Source organism: Neolamprologus multifasciatus, chromosome 18 (assembly GCF_963576455.1).
Source record: "Neolamprologus multifasciatus chromosome 18, fNeoMul1.2, whole genome shotgun sequence".
NCBI lineage: Eukaryota > Metazoa > Chordata > Actinopteri > Cichliformes > Cichlidae > Neolamprologus > Neolamprologus multifasciatus.
The window spans coordinates 9866712-9888224 of NC_140456.1; the positions used below are offsets into that span (position 1 = coordinate 9866712).

At 39.3% G+C, this 21513-nt stretch overlaps 2 protein-coding genes across 3 annotated transcripts in view; one reads left to right on the forward strand and one right to left on the reverse strand.

Annotated features, from left to right (window-relative positions):
* Window positions 1–1358: 1358 nt before the first annotated feature.
* On the reverse strand, window positions 1359–9633 carry mettl17 (methyltransferase like 17). The gene is made up of 14 exons (XM_085139328.1): window positions 9362–9633; window positions 8354–8495; window positions 8106–8255; window positions 7917–8004; window positions 7529–7610; window positions 7314–7387; window positions 7137–7231; window positions 6976–7046; window positions 6592–6699; window positions 6416–6484; window positions 6285–6335; window positions 6091–6183; window positions 4870–5066; window positions 1359–1617 (listed from the first exon to the last, which is right to left on the reverse strand). The coding sequence occupies exons 1-14, from the start codon at window positions 9428–9430 to the stop codon at window positions 1524–1526; spliced, it is 1383 nt and encodes a 460-aa protein (XP_084995454.1). The 5' UTR covers window positions 9431–9633; the 3' UTR covers window positions 1359–1523.
* A 49-nt stretch (window positions 9634–9682) lies between these two features.
* The window catches only part of parp2 (poly (ADP-ribose) polymerase 2), a 33645-nt gene continuing 21814 nt past the window's right edge, over window positions 9683–21513 (forward strand). Inside the window, exons 1-16 of one of the 2 annotated variants that reach the window (XM_085139318.1) lie at window positions 9683–10025; window positions 11088–11297; window positions 11559–11735; window positions 11915–11985; window positions 12491–12541; window positions 13278–13374; window positions 13481–13556; window positions 15750–15852; window positions 16655–16808; window positions 16937–17078; window positions 17169–17232; window positions 17311–17445; window positions 18277–18404; window positions 18564–18663; window positions 19097–19195; window positions 19544–19668. In XM_085139318.1, coding sequence (XP_084995444.1) covers window positions 9953–10025; window positions 11088–11297; window positions 11559–11735; window positions 11915–11985; window positions 12491–12541; window positions 13278–13374; window positions 13481–13556; window positions 15750–15852; window positions 16655–16808; window positions 16937–17078; window positions 17169–17232; window positions 17311–17445; window positions 18277–18404; window positions 18564–18663; window positions 19097–19195; window positions 19544–19668 — 1805 coding nt within the window. In that variant the 5' untranslated portion in view covers window positions 9683–9952. The other variant, XM_085139319.1, reaches the window with a different exon arrangement.

Genomic DNA, 21513 nt, shown 5'->3' on the forward strand with positions numbered 1-21513 from the left:
CAGCTGTGTTAAGGACCAAAAAGCTCTCCAGAGAGTGATCCATACAGCAGAACGCTGCTCCAGGATTGCTCTCCCCCCGCTTCAGGACACCTACACCAGGAGATGCCGGACTAGAGCAGCGCAGATACTGAAGGACCCGTCCCATCCTGGCAACAAACTGTTCCAACTTCTGCAATCCGGTAGAAGGTTCCGCATCATCCGGGCAAGGACAGAGAGACTCAAGAGGAGCTTCTATCCCCAAGCCATCCGGGCCCTAAACACACACACACCCGCCCTCTCACATCATCTATAATTGACTGAGACAGGACTCTCTTCCAGACACTCTAAACGCAGGCACTGAATGTACATTTCAAATTCATTTAATTTTAAATATGTTTATATTGTCTATTCTGTAAAATAGTCAGATTGTCTATTCTTATTTAATTCACTTAATGTACAGAATTCACCTGCTCGCTGCTACTACTGCATATTCACCTAATGTATATACTATATATATAATGTTCTTCCTCTACCCCCCTCCATTTTTGCACATGTCGAGGAGCGTGTCAGGTTACATTTCACTGTGTGTTATACTTATGTACTGTATACTATGCATGTGACAAATAAAGAACCTTGAATATTGCCACGTGTCAAGAAAGTTCCTGGTTTGAACCCTAGCTTGGGTCTTTCCGTGTGGACGTTGCCTTTCCTCCTTGTGCCTGTATGCTTTTCGTTGGTACTTCAGCTGCCGTCCACTCCAAAAACATGCTTTTTAAAGTATTTAGTGACTCTAATGGTTGAGATTCAGATAAAGTCCCTTAAGTGTAAATAATAATCCCCTGAATCTTTAGTTAAACTGGTCTTGTCGTCTGAAGTGCTTGTTTATGACTACAACAAAGAAGAAAGTCTAGCTCATTTATGGCAGACATGACATCCAGCTGTTTTCATGACCACATTACAGATGGTGAAGCACCGAAACAATTATTGGAGCTATATGTCATAGCCTGGAGTCTTTTTTGTTTGTTTGTTTGTTTTTATAAATAGTCATTTACATAAGTCTAGGTTAATAATCAAGTTTACTGGATCATTTTTGTGGCCTGCAGTAAATTAAAAATGTTGCTGAAATCTCACTTTGAGTCTCACAGTGTCACTGAATTGAGCTGCAACACTGAAACGTGCAAAAAGAAATTTTACCCTTTTTATTTTAAGGCTGTGAAATGTTATGTTACCAAAAAAAATACATAAAGCTCATGTTATGTATTGTTCTGCTGAATAAACAACTTTAAGGTTTGTTTGGACCGCATTCAAAGTGAAATGCTTCTCAAGGTAAATTCAATTTCAAAATACTTTTTAAAAGACACGTTTCAGTCCGAAGAGCATCACACTTAAAAATATAATGGTTTATTGGAGGTGGTACACAATAAAGAAAACTGCAGAGAGGAAATGTATATGTAATTTGCAGCTCCTTTGTCTATAAATCAAAGTATTATCAGTTTCACGATGTATCGTATGTTTCCACAGAGTCTGTCTTTATGGCTGAATCGTCACTCTGAATCACTGTTGACGTCTTCCTCTACACCCTGAATGATCGGCATTTGATCTCCCCAGTCACTGCTCCGAGCGCAGCGGTACATATCTCTGATTAAAATGACATTGAAATAGAACAATTAAACAGAAAAAACCCCAATACAAAACAAAACAGTCAAATAAGTCCATCAGTGACAATAAAACTCATACAACAAAAAGAAATAAGAATATCCAGCAACCAAAGGCTGCCTGTAGCACAGAGTATCGATTACTATGACATACAGAAGGTTTACAATGAATTTCTGCTCTATTTGGTCTAGTTCTGACACATTTTCTGATCACATAATTCAGAATTATAGCAAAATTTGATCAGCGATTCCTCAGTTTGAAGTCCAGGCAAGCCAGATCTTTTGCTGCATTTCCTTCCCTCATTCTCTCTTTCTGTATTTCCCGCATCTTTACTGCGTGCCTACCTGTGTCTAGGAAATCTTTAAACATCCGAGGAGTTTTGTTAATTTTAGAAAATGTTGTTGATGAACTGTGTGGCCCCACACTGAATCAAATTCAAACAGTACGCAGCCCTAATAAGCATTATAATGACATATTTCTTCTTAGTTTATTTTAATGCACCTGGTCCCTAACATCATATCCTAAAAACCCTATGGTATCCGATCCAACCTAGAGTCTTAATATCTCTGGATTCAGGACTGATATCCTCTCGATTATAAAATTAGACTTCAAACGTTTCTTTTTGATGAAACCTGAGCAGAATTTGAGGACCCTGAAGAATCCTTTAGTCAGACTGCTGGGGGACTTCCCATGATGCACTGAGCAGTTCTTCTTCACTCTCTTCTTTTCCCTCCCAATGCACTCACCTGTCACTACTGAATGTCAGTACCTTTTGTCTTCTCTCTCCTACAATGTGCATTATGTCTTCATCTCTCTATGCCAGAGGTGGGCAACTCCAGGCCTCAAGGGCCAGTGTGCTGCAGGTATCCTTGAGCCCACACAGCTGATTTAAATGGCTAAATGACTCCTCAACATGTCTTAAAGGCTGTGTCCCATTTCAGGGTCTGCACGCTTGAAGTACGCGCACTACGCGTACTACGTACGGTGCGTACTACAAGTACGAGAAGTGCGGAAGTGAGAGGCTTGTGAAATGGGACGGTATATGCTTCGTTGCGCTGTTCAGGTTGCCTAGCAACCATGATACTAACCGCGAGACACGTTACATACAGCTTTGTTTGACAGAAATGAAGGAGAAAATTGTTTTGTTGGCCATTCATTTTTGTTCTGACATCACTTTGATTAGTTGAGTATCTGAGGCTGAGACCACAGGACTGTAAAACATGATTCAAGGGCTTCATTTCTGTACTGAACAGTCATTTAAGATTAGCTAGTAAATAATAATTAGTTAATGTTGTTCATGAGACTAAAGTCATCTCACTATGGTAATGTAAATATAATATGGCCAATATTATAGTATTGTCAGATTATTATGAGATATATATATATATATATATATATATATATATATATATATATATATATATATATATATATATATATATATATATATAATCTATATCACTGACTTTCAGCTTGTTGTGTTTGTGGATATATGACTGACTTTAATTATCCATAAAATCATCAGATTCTCTGTAAGATTAAGGTCGACTATATGTATATTTAGAAGTAGAGGCTTTAAAACCAAGTTAATGCTGAAAGTACAAACATCACTAGTGTCACATAACTTTGCCGACATGTGGCCAACAGCAATGTTTTAATGTTCTTCATTATTAAACATTCGCACATGAATAAGTGACGTCATATTCAGTACTTACTTTTGACAGTTCACTTTTCAGCCGCTCCCTTCTGCCGTATTTTGCGGCAAAATTATCCACACCCACCGCCGCGCTATGAATTGTGGGGTATATGGGACCACGAAGCGTGCACCGGACCACGCTTGATATTTGGGGAAATCGACGGCGCATTTGGAGTATGTATTTGAAGTACACTTCGAATTGGGACAGCCGTCGTCGCGTGGCGGTGACGTAACCGCACTTAAAATGCGTACTTCAAGCGTGCAGACCCCAGCTGTGTCCCATTTCAGGGTCTGCACGCTTGAAGTACGCGCACTACGCGTACTACGTACTGTGCGTACTATAAGTACGAGAAGTGCGGAAGTGAGAGGCTTGTGAAATGGGACGGTATATGCTTCGTCGCGCCGTTCAGGTTGCCTAGCAACCATGATACTAACCGCGAGACACGTTACATACAGCTTTGTTTGACAGAAATGAAGGAGAAAATTGTTTTGTTGGTCAATCATTTTTGTCATGACATCACTTTGATTAGTTGAGTATCTGAGGCTGAGACCACAGGACTGTAAAACATGATTCAAGGGCTTCATTTCTGTACTGAACAGTCATTTAAGATTAGCTAGTAAATAATAATTAGTTAATGTTGTTCATGAGACTAAAGTCATCTCACTATGGTAATGTAAATATAATATGGCCAATATTATAGTATTGTCAGATTATTATGATATATATATATATATATATATATATATATATATATATATATATATATATATATATATATATATATATATATATAATCTATATCACTGACTTTCAGCTTGTTGTGTTTGTGGATATATGACTGACTTTAATTATCCATAAAATCACCAGATTCTCTGTAAGATTAAGGTCGACTATATGTATATTTAGAAGTAGAGGCTTTAAAACCAAGTTAATGCTGAAAGTACAAACATCACTAGTGTCACATAACTTTGCCGACATGTGGCCAACAGCAATGTTTTAATGTTCTTCATTATTAAACATTCGCACATGAATAAGTGACGTCATATTCAGTACTTACTTTTGACAGTTCACTCTTGGCCGCTCCCTTCTGCCGTATTTTGCGGAAAAAGTATCCACACCCACCGCCGCGCTATGAATTGTGGGATATATGGGACCACGAAGCGTGCACCGGACCACGCTTGATATTTGGGGAAATCGACGGCGCATTTGGAGTATGTATTTGAAGTACACTTCGAATTGGGACAGCCGTCGTCGCGTGGCGGTGACGTAACCGCACTTAAAATGCGTACTTCAAGCGTGCAGACCCTGAAATGGGACACAGCGCCCGAAATGGGACACAGCGAAAGATCTCCAGAGGGCTGGTAATGAACTAATCATTTGTTCAGGTGTGTTGACCCAAGGTGATATCTAAAACCTGCAGGACACCGGCCCTTGAGGCCTGGAGTTGCCCACCCCTGCTCTATGCTAGCATTTAAGGAAAAGGACTAAACCTATTCTGCAGCTGACGAATTTGTGTGACACTGATTTTTCTTTTTACCTGCCGTGTTTACGGGCTGTCACCACCATGTGCTGTAGCTGTCCGTCCGGGCAACACACGTGACAGTGGACATGCCTCGTTCTGCGCAGCACTGGTGCAATCAGCCTGGCCCACTCCACACCCTTTGTGCCTTCCTCCACTGCTTCTGTCCGCCTCAAAATTAGGTAGCTGAACTTCTCGATCTGACGGTCATTGTGCTGGAAAAGAAAAAAAGGGTTGATATGGAATTCATTCAGCATTTATCTGAAAAAACAAAAAACAAAACATGTTTGCATATATAGCACTTTCTGTGTAAAGTGTAAATTAATAATACTTAAAAGGCAACAAGAAGAAAAAGTTATGAAGTTAAAAATAACAAATTCAATCCAAAATAAAATCTTGGCGCAAGACTTTGTGTCTTTTATGTTTTACATGCTATTGAATAAATATGAGTTTCCTGACAATATACAATAATACGAAACTTCAGCTGTGTTCACAGAAGGGAATAAAGTGCAGCTGATTTTAATAGCAGAGCCTGGTACAGAAGACTATATGTTGTTTTTGCAGATTACACTAAAATGTTTTAGTCTTATTTGGTCTGTTGCTTGATTTGCAGGAAGAAAAGCCTCAGAACTTCCTCTCCTCCCGTCACCCTTCCGGCTCATCCGAGGTGTTCCCAAAGCAGCTGAGGCATAATCTTGTGGGTCTGTCCCAGAGATTCTCTAAGTAGAATATGCTCAAAATGCCTCACCAAGGAGGTGTCCGGGTCATATCCTAGTCAGATCCTCAAAAAACCTCAGCTGGCTCCTTTCGAGTTGCAGATGTACTCTGAAGCCCTCAGAAAGGACTCCCAAATGACAACAGTGAGCCACCCTGCGGAGGTAGTTGATTTCTACTGCTTCTATCTGTGATCTTTTTGTCACTACTTAGAGTTTGTGACCATAACTGTATACCCACCACTGCTTGCCATCTTTCTCTGAGGGCAACTCTAGACTAAGAGTCCAGCCCCTCTCCAGGAGACCTGTTGCAGAGCACCAGCTGTGCGTTGAGGTGAGCCTGACTATATTAGCTGGTACTACTCAAGCACTAATTCACCAGTGTTGTCTTAGGACAATAAGGATAATTTAAAATTCATGCAGTGCTGCTCCGGTGGAGTCCAAGAATAAAAAGAAAGAGACCTGGTAATTAACAGATTAGATCCCATTTAAAGTGAAAAGCTGTAAACAGACAGTTGAGTCTTACCCTGGGTAGAGACAGAGGTTGGTAATGCTGCTGGAAGTTGCAGGGTGTGACGGGCTCATGGGCCAGTTTGGGACACACCAGTTCATGCGAACACTAAAATAAATAAATAAATAAATAAATAGACATGCAATAAGACTGAGACACTAATGGCTCTAAGTATGACTTTAATTAAATCTACTGGGTGTTAAACTTACTGGAGCAAACACTGATGCTGGCCTGGAGTCATAAACGGTCTTCTCTTGTTTCTGGAGTCAGAAAACCAACAATTTAGTTTGATCAATAACAACTATTGTGAACTGCTGTCTTATCTAGTGTGTTTAAATACCTTCAATAAAGTATCTCTGGCTTCCATGAGTATCTGATGGCCCTCTTTGGTCCCATTTTCCACCAGCACCTAGAATATAAAATGCAACGAGTAATAGTTTTTTTTTTTTCTGTTTCCTTTTAAACACCAGAGGCTCACCAATCATTTTCTTAAGTTGTATCTTTATTTGATCTCACCAGATATGAGCTTGTCTTTCTCCAAAGAGTGAATGCTGCCTCCTCTCGGTCTTTCACATTTGGCAGCTCTGAGAGGGTAAAAGCTGCAGTGACTAAATCAAACTGCACCTGAAAGGAGAAAAAGGATGGTCAGGATTTCCAGTTGTTGAGATTATCTGGAACATTAATGACAGCAAATCAAAAATATTGGGATTTTCTTTATTTTTTGATTTTGTCTGTTTGTGTTCTTTTCTAGAACAACGACTAAAAATATTTTAAAAATCCATGTATAACCCAGAATATAAGTCTAGAATATTGCATATACATTTTTAATAACACACTGAATTGTTTAAACTCTTGACAGTGAACACATTGTGACTTAAATAAAAGCTGAGGGAGTTTTACCTTAGGAGAGACAGGGAGAAACTGCCTGAAATACACTTGTTTGATGCAGGGTTCAGCTCTTTCGTCGTCACCTGCTCAAAAATAATAATAATAATACAATCCAGTCAGTTCTTATTAACATCTGTATTACACATAAAGAAACAAAAATAAATTGTGTCTACCTTTCAGAAGTCGTTCTGCCAAAATGTTCATTGGCCCTGAGCTGTCCACACACACCATCTCCTTCAAAGAGTCACCCCAGCATGCGTGAGATGCCCTGAGGAAACGGCCAGATTATAAACTTAGTTTAGCTATTCAGACTAAAGCATTTACATGTTTTACTAGTGTTGCACACTAACCAGACAACTGTTCCTAACCCAGAACCAAAATCCAGGAGAGTGTGAGGAGCAAAGGAGGGATCCCTCTTCTTTATCTAAATGATGAGGGGAAAAAAACTGCAGGTATAACTGAGTTTAACCACAAAAAACAACTTGTGCTTGGATTCAAGCGATTCTTAAAAAGGAAGCTCCCTGTATCACCACATAAGCCGGTCGCCTCCACAGCACTTTGCTACCTCATTCAGAGCTCTCCTCACTGCAGCGTAACTGCCAGCAAGTCGAGCTGCCATGTAGACCACGCCCAGCTCTTCATCGTACCTGAAACACAGTGAGATGCTTGTAAATCTACTGCATGTCAGATTTAAGGACCAAAACTACAACTTCAGGATGGATCATGGTGGAGCGCAACCATTCACTGGGTTTATCTAAAGAAAGCATCTTAAGTCTGTTAAAGGTATAAAATGTTCAGCATTTGTCATAAATTGCAGTTTTAGCTTCTCCTATTATGGGTAAAAGAGACTTTTTCTCCTTTAGGAATGAGTAAATATAACAAAGAGGCATTCAGAACAGACTGAAACGTGAAAAACTGATAATGGATAACACTGTAGTTAAATGACATGTTACTTCGTGGGTGCCCAGTGATATGTCGTTCTTCGGAGCTCTGAGAAAACTTTCCTCCTGATGCGGTCTTCCATTGCTTGCTCGTCTATATCTGCAGAATGAATGTATATTTATTTTTTCTAGCTGCTGCATGATATGATCTTGTTGCATGTGTATTATTACTTTAAAAAAAATTATACATATGTCACCCACCTCCTCCCTTTTGCATGGCTTTCTCCCACAGTTCTTTCTCCAGGCTCACAGCTTTCTGCCTCAGAGTTAAATCCTCGACCGCTCGTTTCCTGCTCCACAGGAAGTTTGTGAGCTTGTGAATGCGCTCGGGAAGCTGATTCACCTGAGCTCCTACAGATGCAGAGATGGATGAGAGGCAAAGGGTTTCAACCAATGAAGCTGGTCAGAAAGATCTGTTATATTTACTGATTTACCAACACTAAGCTTACTGTGAATAATCGACTGTGCAGCCACGTGGAGTTCCTCAGGTAGCCGTAGAGTTTTCAAGTTGGTCACACCTGGGTGTTTTCTGTGTGGTTCACCCTTTAGGAAATCTACCTGTGGCTGTGGGTGTGTAGCTGCACTCATTGCCTGAAATAACAGGTTTAAATTATGCCGTTTTACTGACCTTTGAATTAAACTGAAATATGATTATATGAGGAAAATAAAAAACAAGAAATCCAATTACAGACAGATTTTAGAAAAAAACAAAGAAAACAAACAAAATTTGTGTTTCATTTTTTCAAAAGATCCAGTGGCCACTACATTAGGCACATGTACTGTTTGAGTGCTTGTTAACGTACATATTTCATCAGCTAATCACATAGCAGCGACTTAACGCATTTAGGCATGCAAAAATGGACAAAAAGACCTAAGGAAATTCAAACCAAGCATCAAAATTTGGATGAAAAGTAATTTATGTTACGTGACGTGGTTGTTTGTGTAACAATATACTCGAGTATTGTTGCTGACCATGTCCACCTATTTATGATCACGGTATTCTGAAGGCAAAAGGATGGCCAATCCAGTGCTAGCAAGGTGTAAATAATGAAGTGGCCAGTAAGTGCAGTTTTAGTTTATTTAATGAAATGTTTGAGTCCAAGGTAACTGGGAACCAGACAGCAGCCTTACTGGCTCCAGTCAGAAAGACATAGCCAAGAGATTTGTTATGCTGAGCTTATAATAACCCCAGAAAATCCCCTCAGTGTTGTATTCAGAGATGTGTTTGGGCAGTGTTTGAATGAACGTAGAAATCATGTTTTACACCAGTGAGAGTTGGCAGCCCTGACATCTGGGGGACAGGTAGAGTAGATCCACGACTAAATGGTGTATATTATGCCAAATAAATAAATAAAATGTAAATGTACAGACTGAAACTATTTTGTTCTCTATAGCTTATGTGTCTGACCTCTGCGATTAAAAAGCTGCATTCAGTGGTAATATCAATCCGTACTCACCCGGCACACCAGCATCCACAGAGGTGTTCTCTGACAGAGAACACAGGCGCTAAATCTACGCGGTACCATAACATCTGCTTCTAAACGTTACGTTTAAATGACTTAAAATGCAACTTTCATCCAGCCCTCCTAAAGTGTCACGTTAGAATCCCACTAATCCTTCAACAAAATAATTCCGACCACTACCTAAGGCGGAACACTTTCGCCCCTAATCTCTGTTCCCACCTCAGGAGAACAACGAAGAGTGCTACTCCGCCTACTGTCCAGCATCTGCGACATCAAGTTTACCTCTCGGCCACAGTATAGACAAAGTTAGGACTAAATTAAAACAAATATAAACCTAAATGTATATTAAACTTTGAACTGCGTTTAATATAAATCGCTGTCATATTAACCGCCTTCGCGCCAGAAACAACAATGGTTTCAGTTTTCACGGCGGAGTGATTCATCTTCACATGAAACAATCGTTTGCAGTGCGGCTGCCGGTCAGGAAACAGTAGTACGGTGGGGAAAAGTTTCCCGCCGTGTTTTAGTGTTATCGCTGAGGTTCCCCTTTAACAGCAGCCAGATAATTATTTTTAATAACCCACCATGAGGCGAGCGAGAAGTTCCAGAAATAAATGTGAGAGTGCACCAGAAAATGGAGAAGCCCAGTCAAAAACAGGTCTGTGTCTCGTATTAGCATAATATTGTAGCTGCTGCAGGGTAACTACGCCATTGAACTGTGGACATGTTCGGACAGGAGACAGCATGAAGATCAATATTATGAAACTTCACTCATAATTCAGACACCGGTACTGTCTGTGTGAAATAATAATAAAAAATTGTCAGCTTAAAAAACAAACGAAACAATTTTTGTAGCTCGGTTTGCTGATAAATCCGGTTGCGCTTCTAAAATTTCAGGTAAAATAAGTTCCTAAGTAAGCGGTTAAAACGACCAGCAAAAAAAGTATTTATTTGTTGTGAGCTACATTTATTGCATACCAAAAGCGAAGGGGCCTTTTCTAATGTGACCTGCTTTCTGTCTAATATATACTGCTAACATTCTGGCATGTTTATGTTAAATATGACCACTTTAATTTTAAAATAATGATGCCAATGTGTGTAGAAATGATTATGCTTTAAATTACTGTAAACATTTAGTTTGTGAAATTTTCCCTCAAATTTTTGTTCCAAATGATGTCAGTGAGAGGGTTAACTCAAACATGATCATGCTACTTTTTAAACCTTCTGTTTGCCTAGAGCAGCCAATCAGAACAAACTTGGAATAAAGGGAGTTTGCACTGAAATGAAGGCGAGAAAAAACAGTTTGTTCTGATGCATTTGTTGAACTAAGGGGAGAATTCGAGTGTAATGAGCTCCCTTTAAAAGTAAGGCTGATTTTTCTTGCAGCCACTCTTTGTATTGCTTCTGTTAAAATTAACCTAAAATGTTTGACAGCTATCTGCACCTTCCAGGAAAAAAAAGAAGCATGTATTGGTTTTATTTTTCTTTTTACTGTTTTGCTGTTTATCCAGACTTTTTTTTTTTTTTCATTTTTATAAACAACAGCAGCATTAATACTTTTTTATTTTAATATAATAAGTATTTGTCAGGGGACAAAAATTAAGGAAGTTTAAAACAGGTATTACACACACAGAGTTTTAATAACTTAAAGACTTGTTTTTGATCTCTAAAAGGCCACTGTGTAAGAGTTAGATTTTCTTCTGTGTGTATTTCTAATCAGTGTGGCAGTGGATGGGGGATAATAGACAGTGGGAACCATACTCTCCATCAGCCTGTGCCGTCTTGGACTCGGCCGTCTCTTTGGGGAAAACATCTGTCACTCTCTCTCTGGGCTCAGGGACAGCCTATGAAGTTGATCTGAAGAAGATGGTTCAGATCAATCCTGTCACAAAGTACAAACGGAAAGTTCGCTGTCAGACTGTAAAAGCAGGTGTGTTTTTCGCTGTGAATTTTCTGTCATCCTCCCTGCTCCCTGTGTTCTGTTTTCATAAATCCTCATTTTTAAATTGTGTTGCTTAATATTTTCTTAACTGCAGTTTAGTTCATTTTTAAATAAATGTCTTTTGTAGAAATGGTATCTAAAACATAATTTCATGAAATTTATATCGTTTATTTCAGTTTAAATTTAATTGAAAAATCTGAATTCTTGGAGGTACTCACAGTCTTTCCTCTTTTCTCCTGTTTTATTAAGAAAGTCCGAATGAAGCTGGTGACGTTGCTACTCATAATGAGAAACCAGCTCAAGTTAAAGAGGAAGAGGAGGACACCGAAGAGCAGCCTGCAGCTAAGAAGAGAAGAGGACAAAGCAAGAGCCAGACAAAAACTGAAGAAATGCCCAAAAAAGCCAAAGAAGAAGTAAAAAGTGAAGGTAACATGGATCTAATTTCTGTATATACTTACAACATTTTACAGCCATGACAATATTAGTCATTATCAAAGCACAGTAACTTTTAAAGCTTTTAAGGATCAGGTGAGCATGGAATTGCATCTGAACTGTAGATGTTTCTTCACCTCACTACTCTTTTGTGTTTGATCTGTTCTGAACAGAAGTTGTGAAGACAGTGGTCATGAAGGGAAAAGCACCAGTAGACTCTGAATGTAAAGCCAAACTGGGAAAGGTACAGTGTCTGCATCCACACGATATATAAATCTCACGATTCATGTCAGTCATGCTTGTGGTTTGACACCTGGCTGCTATAAGGCAAAGCTTTCCCCCAGTTACAGTTCCTCTTGTGACAAACTATTCTGATCAGTGTCTGGTTAAACACAAATAAATCTTCCAGTGAAGCTTAAAGTTTGTTGTTTTCAACTGAATACCTTATATATGATTGCATTTTTCCACACACTAAACAGACAAGCAATAAATCTGAGAAGTATTGTTACAATTAGAAGATAATTAAATTAATCTTACCTAATTGTCAGTAGATTTACATATGACTGTTACATGAAAATATAAGACGTGGTAATTGGTTCTGTTTAAATTATTTTTTAACATAATTGCAAATCTGTTCTTTTTAAACACAAAAAAGTAAATATTTTATATACAAATATTTATATTTCCTGAATGCAGACATGGTGGGTTTATTTTGATTTGTATAACTCATTTTTATATTTCTATTTCAGGCTCATGTTTACAATGAAGGAAATGATGTTTACGACGTGATGCTCAACCAGGTAACACAATTAAAAGGAAATAAATTATGCTCAGTTCCATCTTTATAGTTTTTTTAGGGCTGTGTGCCTTAGATCAGCGGTCCCCAACCCCCGGGCCTCGGACTGGTACCGGTCCTTGAGTCGTTTGGTACCGGGCCACGAGAGTTGAGGCTCAGGTGTGAAATGTATAGTTTTCAGGGTTTTTATCGGTTTTCAGCGTTATTTTGTTATCGTTTTTATTGTTAACTCGGTTTTCCTGGGTCTTTTCATGTGTGTTATGAATAAATCTTCTTTTTTTCGGTACCGGTACTGGTTTTATTTTGTTGTATTTATCCGCGACACCTTAAAGGCCGGTCCGTGAAAATATTGTCGGGCATAAACCGGTCCGTGGCGCTAAAAAGGTTGGGGACCGCAGCCTTAGATGGTCATACTAGGGACTATCCCTGTCTACGACATCATCTAAAGTCAAGAGCTGAAAAACCCTGCCAGAAACTGACTGTTTGGAGCAGACTGAACCCTGAGGTTTTGGCTCACAGGGATTATTTGTGCACACGCTGACCTCATTGTTCAGTAAATATGCAATAGCATGATAGATCCATTTTAATAACATTTATTATTATTTCGTCCTGGAGCAGTATAGGTAGTACTTTATAGGTAATAATGAAAAAGTGACAACTTTAAAACTCACAAATTCAGTTTTTTAGCTTTAATTTCCAATTTTTAGCCTGCAGTAAACATCATTTGTTTCAATTTGTAGACAAATCTTCAGTTTAACAACAACAAATATTACCTGATCCAGCTGCTGGAGGACGACAACTCCAAGGTTTACAGTGTGTGGATGAGATGGGGCAGGGGTATGTTCAATGTCAACTGACAGTTTTTGTTTGAAAATATTTGTCATTTTGCAGAAATTGTACCACCTTTATGCATTTTGTTGATTTTTATCATTTGTTTCTGCAGTGGGTAAAGTAGGTCAAAGCAGCCTTACGGTCTGTGGTGGAGACCTGGTGAAGGCCAAAGATGTCTTCAAGAAAAAGTGAGTTTTTCTGATGTTTTTAATTTGGTTCTGCCTGCTTCTAATGATGTTGATTTATTAACAAATCTTTTTAATAATTACTGTCTTTCTATTATCGATAATATTTGCCCTATTAAAACTAGACTAGCCCCTGTTACAAAACCCTCGCCCTGGATAAACGACAGCATTCGCTGTTTAAAGCGTGTCTGTCGTAAAGCTGAGCGTTTGTGGAGAAAGACTTGTTTACAGGTTCATCTCTTCAATTTAAAAGACCTTTTCGTTTCCTTTAACGCTTCAATTCATGATGCAAGGGCTGCTTATTTTTCAAACCTAGTCTCTAGGAGCAGAGGTAACCCTAAGGTTTTATTTGACACTATTAGGGATATTGTTGCTCCGGCTTCTGCTGCTGTCCCAATTTCTTTGAATGAAGACGTTCCGATTTTACTTAAGCCTGTCATATTTGAAAGATTTTCACTGGTGTCTTTACCTGAGTTGTTGAAGCTGGTTACTTCAATTAGATCATCCTCTTGCCCCCTTTATATTTTATCTGGGTCTTTGTTTAAAAATGTTTTTGAGTCTATTGGTCCTAGTGTTCTTAAAATTATTAATGCATCTCTACTCTCTGGTCAGGTCCCTGGTTACTGTAAAAGTGCTGTCATTCACCCACTTTTAAAAAAGCCTAAACTTGATCCTTCTTTGCTTTCCAGTTACAGACCCATCTCAAAATTGCTTTTTATTGCCAAGATTTTAGAAAAGGTTGTGGCCAAACAACTCGCAGTTGTTCTAGATGAACATAACAGTCTTGATAAATTTCAATCTGGCTTTCGTAAGGCTCACTCTACCAAAACTGCACTTCTTAGAGTGTCTAATGATATTTTGATGAATTATGACGCTGGAGAGTGCACTGTTTTGATGTTGCTGGATCTGACCTCTGCTTTTGACACTGTTGATCATCTTATTTTGTTAGATAGATTAAACCACTGGGTGGGTGTATCGGGTACCACATTGGAATGGTTTAAATCCTATTTGTCAAATCAATCTTTCTCTGTAGCTACCTCTAAGTTCACATCCTCCGTCAGCTCTCTTGCCTATGGGGTGCCTCAGGGCTCTGTCTTGGGACCGTTATTGTTTTTGTTGTATTTACTTCCTCTTCTGCAACTTCTTAGCTCTTTCTCTGATATTTCATATCATTGTAATGCAGATGATATTCAGCTATATATCTCTTTTAGGCCACCTGATGTTTCTAAGCTCCAAATCTTGCAGTCCTGCTTAGATTCCGTTAGAGATTGGATGGCTGCTAATTACCTTCAACTAAATGCTGATAAAACGGAAGTCATTGTCTTTGCTCCTGAGAAATTTGTTCCCCTCGTGGTTAAAAATCTAGGCCCTCTTGCTTCTTATATTAAATCCTCCATTAGGAACCTTGGTGTTACACTTGATCCAGCTCTGACGTTGGACACACGCGTCAAATCTTTGGTTAGCTCTTGTTTTTACCATTTAAGAAATATCGCTAAGCTGAGTCCCATTGTGTCACGTTCCGAATTGGAAATGATTATTCATGTTTTTGTTTCATCTCGCTTAGACTATTGTAATTCCTTGTTTACTTGCTTAAGTAATGACTCCCTGGAACGACTGCAGGGTGTTCAAAATGCTGCTGCTAGGCTTCTGATAAAGCATCACAAATGCTCCCATGCCACTCCTCTGCTGATTCAACTACATTGGCTTCCTGTCAAGTTTAGGGTCCATTTTAAGATCATAATCATGACTTATAGACGGTGTAGCTCCAACTTACATAAGTGCTCTTCTTCTTCCTTATCACCCCAGCAGGTCCCTGAGGTCTTGTGACCAGGGGTTGCTGGTTGTCCAGCATACAAGGTTAAAAACAAAAGGTGACAGAGCGTTTGTATCAGTGGCTCCCAGACTCTGGAACTCGCTCCCTTTGAGTTTGAGATCTGTGGACTCAGTCATGTCTTTTAAAAAGCAGTTAAAACGTATCTGTTTAAACTTGCTTTTGGTTGATTTTGTTTTGTTTGAGATTTTAATGTCTGTTTTCTGCCTCCGTAAAGCACTTTGTGATTTTATCTTGAAAGGTGCTATATAAATAAAAATTTTACTTTACTTTACTTTATGTGACTGACAGTGGGAAAAGAAAGGTTTTCCAGGTGCTTTGCATGGATGTGTGTTTGAAATTCCGACTTGTTTGTTTTGCTGCAGGTTCTTTGAAAAGACCAAGAACGAATGGGAGCATCGAGATAGTTTTGAGAAAGTAGCTGGAAAATATGACATGGTGTTTATGGACTACAGCACGAATGAAAAGGTACGTTTAGGAAAAGTCTTACTAAAAGTCATTCTTGGCATTTAGCAGCCATGTTGGCAAAGCCTCTGGGCGTTCTTACTTTGAAATTCCTATATAAGTGAATAGAAAAAAGCCATACTACTAGCAACAAAATTACTGCTTCATAAACACCTCAGTCCAGAGGCCTGAGCTGATTAGCATCTCTGGGTCCTAATTAGCTCTTTGGGGGCCGGATAACTGTCATCTCTGTTGTTGAAGAATTGTACCATAGATTTCTATTAAGGAGTCTTTGAGTGTTATAATGCCGAAACTTCTGTCAGCAGAAGTTGCACTGGAGAAATATGTTCAGAAATATGTCCATCCATCCATCCATTCGCTTCCGCTTATCCTTTTCAGGGTCGCGGGGGGCGCTGGAGCCTATCCCAGCTGTCATAGGGCGAGAGGCGGGGTACACCCTGGACAGGTCGCCAGTCTGTCGCAGGGCCAACACACAGGGACAGACAACCATTCGCACTCACATTCACTCGCACATTCACACCTAGTGGCAATTTGGATTATCCAATTAACCTATTCCCACAAACTGCATGTCTTTGGAATCAGAAAACATCAGAAATATGTTACATTCAATAAAAGATCACAGTAGATAGCCGCCCCTCCCCGAGCCTTGTTAAAAGGGATTTTTTTCTTCCCACTGTCACCAATTGTTTCCTTATATGGGGGCTGTCTGTATCGTTTTAGGGTTTCACCTTATAATATAAAGCACCTTGAGCTGACTGGGTTGGATGTGTCAGATTGTATTCTTGGATGTTTTTCACCTTTCCAGGAGGAGAATCAGACCACAGTGGATACTGTACCAAAAAAGAAAACCTCCGAGCTGGATTCAAGGATTCAGTCTCTCCTGGAGCTCATCTGTGATCTGAAAGCCATGGAGGAGTGTGTGCTGGAGATGAAGTTTGACACCAAGAAAGCTCCTCTTGGTCAGTCTGACTCAAATTCATTATTATAGGTTGATTTGACTAAATGAGAAGACGAAGTTGGTGACAGAGTGACCAGTATTTCCATGCACTGTGTCAGACTTGACATTTTTCTTCCTTTCTATCTTTAGGCAAGCTGACCCCAGAGCAGATCCGAGCAGGTTACTCAGCACTGAAGAAGATCGAGGATTGCTTGAAGAAGAAGAAAGGGAGCAGTCGTGACCTTTTAGAAGCATGCAATCAATTTTACACCCGCATCCCACATGACTTTGGGTAAAAGGATGAAACTTTAGACAAAACCAAAGTGTGGATAGTTACCACCGATTCCTGTCTTGCTGTAACTAAAAGGTGTAACCCTTATAGGTTGAAAACTCCCCCACTTATCCAAACAGAAGAAGAGCTGAAAGCCAAAATTTCCCTTTTGGAGGTAAAATGTTTTGATTTTATTCAGTTTGCTTAAAAATGTTTTCTTAACTGAACAATGTCTCCCATCCCTGTTTTAAAGGCACTGAGTGACATCCAGATAGCAGTAAAAATGGTCAAGTCCAGTGAAGACAGCGATGAACATCCTCTGGACAGACAGTATCACTCCCTCCAGTGCAAACTGCAGCCTCTGGACTCCAGCAACAATGAGTACAAGGTCAGTGTGATTTAAATAATTAACTAACCAGTTTTACCAAACCGTGTCACATTATTGATGTTACTTGTTCTTAGCCTCAAAACAATTTGATAGGCTGATGTAGTTGCTTAAGACTTTTCTGCATCTAAATCATTATGCACAGAGAATAGTTTATTCATTTGTAGTCATTTCACTTGAAGTGCTGGAACCTCAGTGTTGACTAGTCGATAGTTTGTGGTGAATCTTCTCATTTGATCATATTCTCCTTGGTAGGGCAATTGCTGGTGTTACTTTATTAATGCCAAACCTGTCAGGGCTCATATATTATTTTTGGCAGCAGGATGAACAGACTACTCGACACTATGTCAGGAACATAGTGTTCCAGAGGTCTGTCTGCAAACACAGATAGTTAGTCTGTCAGCAGAAGCTGCTGCTTCTGAGTTTGTGAGACCTCCTATCATGTCCAAATGTGAAAACAGCACAGGCTCTGTTGTTGGGATTTCAGTTGAAATAAAAAAAATATTTGATATGCTGGAAATACTAGCTTTTTAATGTGTGTGTGTTTTTTTTTAATCATCATTATTATTATTATTATTATTATTTAGACTAAAATACCTATCTGGTGGGGCACTGCTCTGTAAACAGTGGCAAATCTTGTTTAATTTAATCAAGAGATAACGTGCATATATCTCACAGTGAACTGACTGATATTGAGTGGGTACCATGGAGATTTCCTTTGGCTGACTACATTTCCATTCACACTAAAACTTGTGTAGTTGTTAGTCTTCAGTATTATCTTGGATTCCTTTCAGCATTTTGCATTGAGCTAACTTTCCTCCTCTTTGTGTGAAGGTGATAGAGCAGTATCTGCACACTACTCACGCCCCCACCCACTGTGACTACAGCATGACTGTGCTTGACATTTTCTCAGTGGACAGAGACGGGGAGAGCAAAAATTTCCTGTCACAGTTAAGTAACAGGTAGGAAGAAATACTGTTACTGCTTTATGACTTCAAGCTGACTTCAAAATCAGATTTATTATGTTGCATGTTTGCCTTGATAAAAATCCAACATTGATGTCAATGAAAATTGTGTTTTCTTTCACAATGAGCCAAGCTAACCGTCTACCTGTCTGCCAGGACTCTGCTGTGGCACGGTTCACGTCTGTCTAACTGGGTCGGCATCCTCAGTCAGGGACTTCGAGTGGCCCCCCCTGAAGCTCCTGTTACTGGTTACATGGTAGGATGGAATATCAAAATTCAAAAAGACCAGTCCTTAAGACCAGTCTTAGGTCCAACACGGGTTGCAGTACACTAGCGGAAAGCCTGGATATTCAATATTCAATATTTATTGAATATTTAATATTTACAGTACATATTGTTATCATCATTGTTCTTCATTGGTGTCTTAAAAATGTCTTGATTTAAATTTTTTTAAACGTGTAGGAACCTCGGTGAGAGAATGAAAGACAAAATATGCAGTTTGACTTTGTCTCAGCTTGTATGTAACAGAAGTTAAACACATTTTTAAGAAAAAATCAATAAAATTGATCTAAATAATTACATTTTAAGGAGTCTCTAAAATTTGATCAATTTTCAACATGAAATTATCTCAGGCATTGAAATTGAACTCACATCGGTATATTACATTTTCTCATTTCTCTTTCACTCAGTTTGGTAAAGGTATCTACTTTGCTGACATGTCATCAAAAAGTGCCAACTACTGTTTTGCCAACCAGAACAACAACGTTGGACTGCTGCTACTGTGTGAAGTAAGGGTGTTTTTTTTTTGTTTGTTTGTTTGCCATTAATAATTTTCAATATTTAAGTTTTGTTGCAGCTGCTCTGGCCTGCAAATTTCTTAAATTTGCTGCCAAGGAAATGTCTTGTCTGTAATCTGCAATGGAGTTTTGTTTTTGCAGGGTGAACAGTTATATTTATAATTTGTATCCAGATACTTTTTTGATCCTGCAATGAGGATGTTTACTGCTGAGGTCTCAGGTAGAGACCCGTAGGAAGCCAAAAAAGTTGAATTTGATACCTAGAAAAAATCCTCTGCAAAGTGTAGTGGCCTAAATATAATGCAGCACTGGTAAATATTCATATATTCATGCCCACAGGTCGCTCTGGGAGAATCTAATGAGCTGCTGGATGCAGACTATGAAGCAAACAATCTGCCTGCTGGAAAACACAGCACCAAGGGGCTGGGACAGACTGGACCTGACCACAAAAACTCTGTCACACTGTAAGTCTTTCTAATTATAATGATATATTTAACACAGGCCAGTTACTGCTCAGTTATTTGGTCCATTAAAACGAGGCCTTCATAAGTTTTAGCTCACTCAAAACACAGCTGCCTATCTTGTTGAGCACTGCTCATTCAAGGACAGTATAGACGGGATGCATGCAACCTCTAAGTTCAGTGAAGCAGTTCTCCACCTGCTGCGAGTTAGGTTAGCTGCTGAGCTTACAGCAGGTTTCCAGAGCTGTCTAAGAACTGTCATTACCAGCTGCTGTTGTAGTCTGTACTACTCCAGGATAACAGACTCTCTGGAGCTGAATGACACCAAAGAGCACAACGACACCCTGCTAGTGGGAAAACACCATGGGAAGGGCCAGGAATAGTTGTGTAGAGATCACTTATCATTTAAAACAAAAGGAGGGGAATATTGTAAATAGATGGGCAAAATAAATAAAAGAAATGCTAAAAAGCAACACAGAATACACTTAGGCAGCTTTAATGTCCCTGTCAAGCCCACTGAAGTAAAGTCTAAAGCTCAATTTGTGTGGGAAGCACTGATTTAAAGAGATACATTTAGTTCAGAGACCCTTGTAAGCCATAGTGCTTGTATAGATTACCTAAGCTGTTTATCTAATCTACTTAGACCTCTCTACTGAGGGCTATGTTCAAGCACTTCATATAAATGTCAGATGTTTATGTTACAGAAAGAGGCAATTTGGAGTGAGACCACTTAAATGAAAGTCAAAATCTTGAATGCTGAACTCTGCTGGCTACATGGTGACTCATTCGTTAATGCACTGGCCTTGCTTTCCCCTTGTTTATTCTGCTGTTTTTCCTGCTGTGCCGCTTCTCCTCCATAGCTTCCACCAAAATCTGTTTTTCACTGCAGACCAGTCAGCTGAGCATGAAACACAGCAGTGAATGTGTTTAGCTCCATTTGTGAAAATGAAGTCTGACCTGCCCTGATAGAAAATTCAGTTTGTTTGTGGTTTGCTATGACCTTATTAGATGGTTGAAACTGCTGCAGTCTGTGGGGTTAAACACTCATAGCTTCTCTAGTCTGCTTGTCACAGTTTCATAAATCCCTTAGATGTGTAAGGAGCCTGTAAGGCTGCAATAAAACCGTAGCATATATGAATGTGGTGGGTGACGGTGTTTGTTGTGGTAGTGGTGTGTGTAGGCGTGAAAATAGGTGCACAAAGTTTTCTCAAATAATTTATTAAATAATACGAATAGTTTCTAAATGTAGTTGGTAACCTGTCCAGGGTGCATCTTGCTCTATGACAGCTGGGATAGGCTCCAGCCTTCGTCTGACACTGAATTGGATAAGTGGGAGAAAATGAATGAATGCATGCATCAATAGATTGACCCACTTTGTGAAGAATAAGCAGTATAAATGTCTAACTGTGATCCCATGGTTGGATTTCAAACTCACTGGAGATGTAGCTGGATGAGAAACAGACCAGCAGGAAAGGGCCAGGGGTAGGTGGTTAGCAACATCTGAATTGTTTCAGATGGATTAAAAAAACAAGTTTGAATAAATTGCCAAAGATTGAACAGGTGTTCACGTAACTGTGCCCCATATAAAATTCATGTGTTTGAAACACTGGGTTGAAGTCACTGTGAGTAGTCAGTGAGACTAAAACGATGCTCCCTAAATTCAATTCAATTCAATTCAATTTTATTTATATAGCGCCAAATCACAACAAATGTCGCCTCAAGGCGCTTCATAGATACAGAGAAAAGCCCAACAATCATATGACCCCCTATGAGCAAGCACTTTGGCGACAGTGGGAAGGAAAAACTCCCTTTTAACAGGAAGAAACCTCCGGCAGAACCAGGCTCAGG

What these genes read in the sequence shown, in the direction of transcription:
- mettl17 (XM_085139328.1), bottom strand. Translation starts at nt 9,430, where the DNA reads ATGGTACCGCGTAGATTTAGCGCCTGTGTTCTCTGTCAGAGAACACCT. An exon ending in TGTGGATGCTGGTGTGCCGG is followed by an intron (nt 8,496 to 9,361) that starts GTGAGTACGGAT and finishes CTGTTATTTCAG; the next exon opens with GCAATGAGTGCAGCTACACA. An exon ending in TGAGGAGAGCTCTGAATGAG is followed by an intron (nt 7,388 to 7,528) that starts GTAGCAAAGTGC and finishes CTCATCATTTAG; the next exon opens with ATAAAGAAGAGGGATCCCTC.